Raw genomic sequence first — 3,654 nt, forward strand, 5'->3', positions numbered from 1 at the left:
GGATGCGGACGGGGACGCGGAGGGCGCGAGCTGCGGCTGGCAGAGGCCACCTGGGGAGCGTGGCTCCCGGGAGATCCCGCGGGGCGAGCGACCTGAGCTTGACCGACCTCCGCGGTGCCCCGGGCGGCTCGCGCAGGGCGCCCAGCGAGCTGGAGGAGCCCGAGGGCGCGGCGGCGGCGCGCACCGCCAGAGGGCAGGGTGGCCGCCTGCCCAGGACCGGCAGGTACGCGGCCCTGCGGCGCCGCAGCACCAGCGGGCTCCCGGACTACCGGGCGCCACCGTCCCCCGAGCCCCCACCCTCCCCGCTCAGCGCGGAGCTGGACTCGAGCCTTCTGGCCAAAGCTGCCTCCCCCTCCCCGCCCCTGCGGCTGGAGGACTCGCCCCCGGCCAGGCCGGACTCGCCAAGCTCCCAGTCGGATGACCCATCCTGCCGCAATAAGGGCTACACCCCACTGCGGGAGGCTGGCACCTCTTTGGAGTCGGTTGTGAAAGCAGTAGCCAGTAAAAGTCCAGACTGTGAGGCCGCCAGGGTCCCGGGGGCGCAGCAGAGCCCCACGGAGGATCCCAGCCAAGGGCCACTCGAGGCCCAGCCACCTCAGCCGTTGCAGAGGCAGTTTACAAACAAGGAGAAACTCTTCATGATTTCCAGGTCTCACGCCCTAGGGGTAGAGGATGGAGAACTGGAAAGTACTGGCATTTAGGAAAAGAAGGAGCGAAAGGGTTGGAAAGGAGTCAGAGAATTGGGGAAATGCCCGCTTGAATCGGTGAAATGAACATTTCCCTATTTCCTTGTGGACTTACCTGAGGAAATCGTCCAATACCCAAAGAGCTGCAGAATGTTATCCTTGAATTGCGTTCACAAGTTTCCTGTAGATAACTCCAAGCAATTTTTTTAAAAAAAGCAAACTAGTCTTTTATGTCCGATTGTGATTGTATGTTCCATGAAAACCAAATGTATTAAAAGGTCAGCAATCTAGTTCATTAGATAAAATTCTCTTAATTTTCTTAGGATCAAAATAATATATTTTTTTGACAGTAACTGTGCACTTTACTCCAACTTTTTCTTCCCCCTCATTTCCCTAACCCTGTCCCCTGCCTCTGGTTTTGTCCATAGCTGCTTGTGACTGACAAGCTTTCCTTCTCCTGTGCTTTTGTGGAGCATAGAAGGGTTTGTCGAAGTTCTTTGAGAACAGACCTTACTAAATGAAGTCAAAGCCAGAAGCAAGAGTGTGTCAGGAAAGAGCACTTTCCTTTGCCCCGCCCTACTCTGCTCCAACAGCTCAAAGGCCTATTTATTTTTTAAAAGGATATATACATTTTGCTACTAGGGTATCTAATGGAGGAGGGGGTGGGCATCATCTAGATGGATTGTTACATTCCTAAGATCACTATATCAAGTACACAATACTTTATTGAGTATTATCACACCTGTATTGCAAATAGCGTTATTAAAAATCTTTTTTAATAAAAGAAGTTTCCAAACAAACAGTTAAACATAATATTGCTTCATTTTGTCTTGGAACTAATGCTTCTAATACATATTAAAAATTAAACAGTTCAGCTGGTAAATCTGAAATATTTTGCTATGACACTGTACTATGACTGTAGCTATCGTCCCCCAAAGTGCTCAGTGCTATCATGATTCCATCCATTTCCAGTATATTTTTAACATTTAAATATAGGGTAGTATTGAACATTTGGGAGTTTCTCTTTCAAATAGAATGAAACATTAAATAAATAGTAATTTTCTATAATACTTCTTAGTTTACTTCAAAGTATTAATTTACAGAGTACCAGGCTTAATGGCCCCTTTTCATCCTTTTGGATTTGACTTATTTGGTTTTGATTTTAAGTTCATGATCTTGAATCCATGGCCTACATAGGCTAAAAAGGTAATGTTTTAATAATTTGGTAGATTGTTTACACTTGGTTTTATTAAAAGTTAATTAGTTACTCTTCAAGGACAGTAAACAATGTACCTTTCTGATGCCCTCTTCCTTTGAATGTGAGAGCTGAGAACCTGGAGAGTGGTACTACTTTCTTTTGACCATTTGGGCATGAGGCTATCATTATAGGAGGCTCAAATACTGATTTTAAAGGAAACCAGCCAAAGATGTGGTCATGTTAGTCCCCATGCATGAAGCGGTGGGTCCAGTGGAAAGAGTGCAGATTCAGGAGTGAGACTATACCCGCAGCTCTCAGCATTTGCTAGCTGTGTAACTTTGAACAGTCACAAATGCTGTCTCAGTCGTTCGATCTATAAAATGGGGATAACTAGTCAGACCTCATAGAGATATGAGCAGGTGGGCAAGGGGTTATATGTACAGAGGGGAGCAGAGTCCCTGGCTCAGTGTACTCAGTAAATCATTATAATAATAATAATAATAATTATTATTATTATTATAGGTTGTCTGCATGTACGCAGTAGAAGAATAACCCTTCCTTCAACCTGAGCTCAAGAAAGCCTGGCTAAAACCTGGAATATCCACTTACTATCTGCATAACCTTAGGTAAATCACTTAATCCCTCTGGGCCTCTGGTGGATGATATATTCTCTGATTGCCTTCAGCCCCAGAAGCTTTACTTCATTTCGGGGTATTTGTTTTGTTCTGGATATAATTATATTTGTACATACAACTGCAAAGTGAGTATACTTTCTAATCTACCATTTCGTGTGACGTTCTGTAATCAATTTAAAAGGACCTAATTTATTTCCACATTGGATCTGCATTAAGCTATTAACTCACTTTAAAGCTGTGGATTAATTTATTTGGCTCTTCTATATAGCAAAAGTGAGTTTCCACTAGTAAGAGTGACAAAGGAATGTAATGATATCTCCAGGTAGTGTTGAATTTCATTGGTCTCTATTGTTTTATCATACTTCCCCCAAAGTTCTGATTTCCCTAGCTTCTCTTCTCCATTATCTTGCATAGTGGGCCAGGATTTATACAGGGTTTTGAGGATTATCTGGACCTGCTGGCAGATGCAGAACCAAAATTGGCATTTCTGGAGACCATCAGAATAGTTTCCACCTTCTTAGCTTCCTGCTAGATCCTTTCCTAAAATCCGTTCTTAGAGACTTGCAGAGAAGTGTTAGGAGGCGCGGCTAGTTAAAAAGCTGGAATCTGTGTTTAAGTCTTTGGGCTGGAATAACAAGGTTTTTCTCTACATGACTTGGCAGGGTTTGTTGTACCCAGAACAATAGGACCGTTTGAAGGGATCTTAGAGATCCTGGAATCCCCTTAATTTATAATTTATAAATGGGGTTGCTAAGAATGAGAAAGACGGGACAATTTGTTCAAAGGCAAATAGCAGTGGCAGGACTAGAAAGCTAAAATAATTGCAACAGTTGGTATATGCATCCCTCCTCCCCCACCGCCCCATATTCCTACCCTGTACTAACTAGCTGGGTGACAATGGGCTTTAGCCTCTCTGTGTCTCAATTTCCTTTTCTATACAATGGGCATAATAATACTCCCTACATCTCAGGACCCAACCAAAGATTCAATGAATTACTATCTGCGTAGAGCATTTATGACAGGCTTGGCACATGGAGAGTGTCATAAAAAGTTTTATTTAAAATAGAATTAAGCTGTTAAAATCACTTCATATGACCTTCTGTTTTATGAACGGAATAATTTCAGGTTTAAAAAT

General features: G+C 43.8%; 1 protein-coding gene across 1 annotated transcript in view; it reads left to right on the forward strand.

Moving 5' to 3' along the window:
* The window catches only part of TMEM200C (transmembrane protein 200C), a 5,693-nt gene extending 4,080 nt beyond the window's left edge, over positions 1-1,613 (forward strand). The window contains 2 exon segments of the mRNA XM_034642193.1: positions 1-87; positions 89-1,613. Coding sequence (XP_034498084.1) covers positions 1-87; positions 89-701 — 700 coding nt within the window. The 3' untranslated portion in view covers positions 702-1,613.
* Positions 1,614-3,654: the final 2,041 nt, after the last annotated feature.

Source organism: Ailuropoda melanoleuca, chromosome 14 (assembly GCF_002007445.2).
Source record: "Ailuropoda melanoleuca isolate Jingjing chromosome 14, ASM200744v2, whole genome shotgun sequence".
In the NCBI taxonomy this organism is placed as follows: Eukaryota; Metazoa; Chordata; class Mammalia; order Carnivora; family Ursidae; genus Ailuropoda; species Ailuropoda melanoleuca.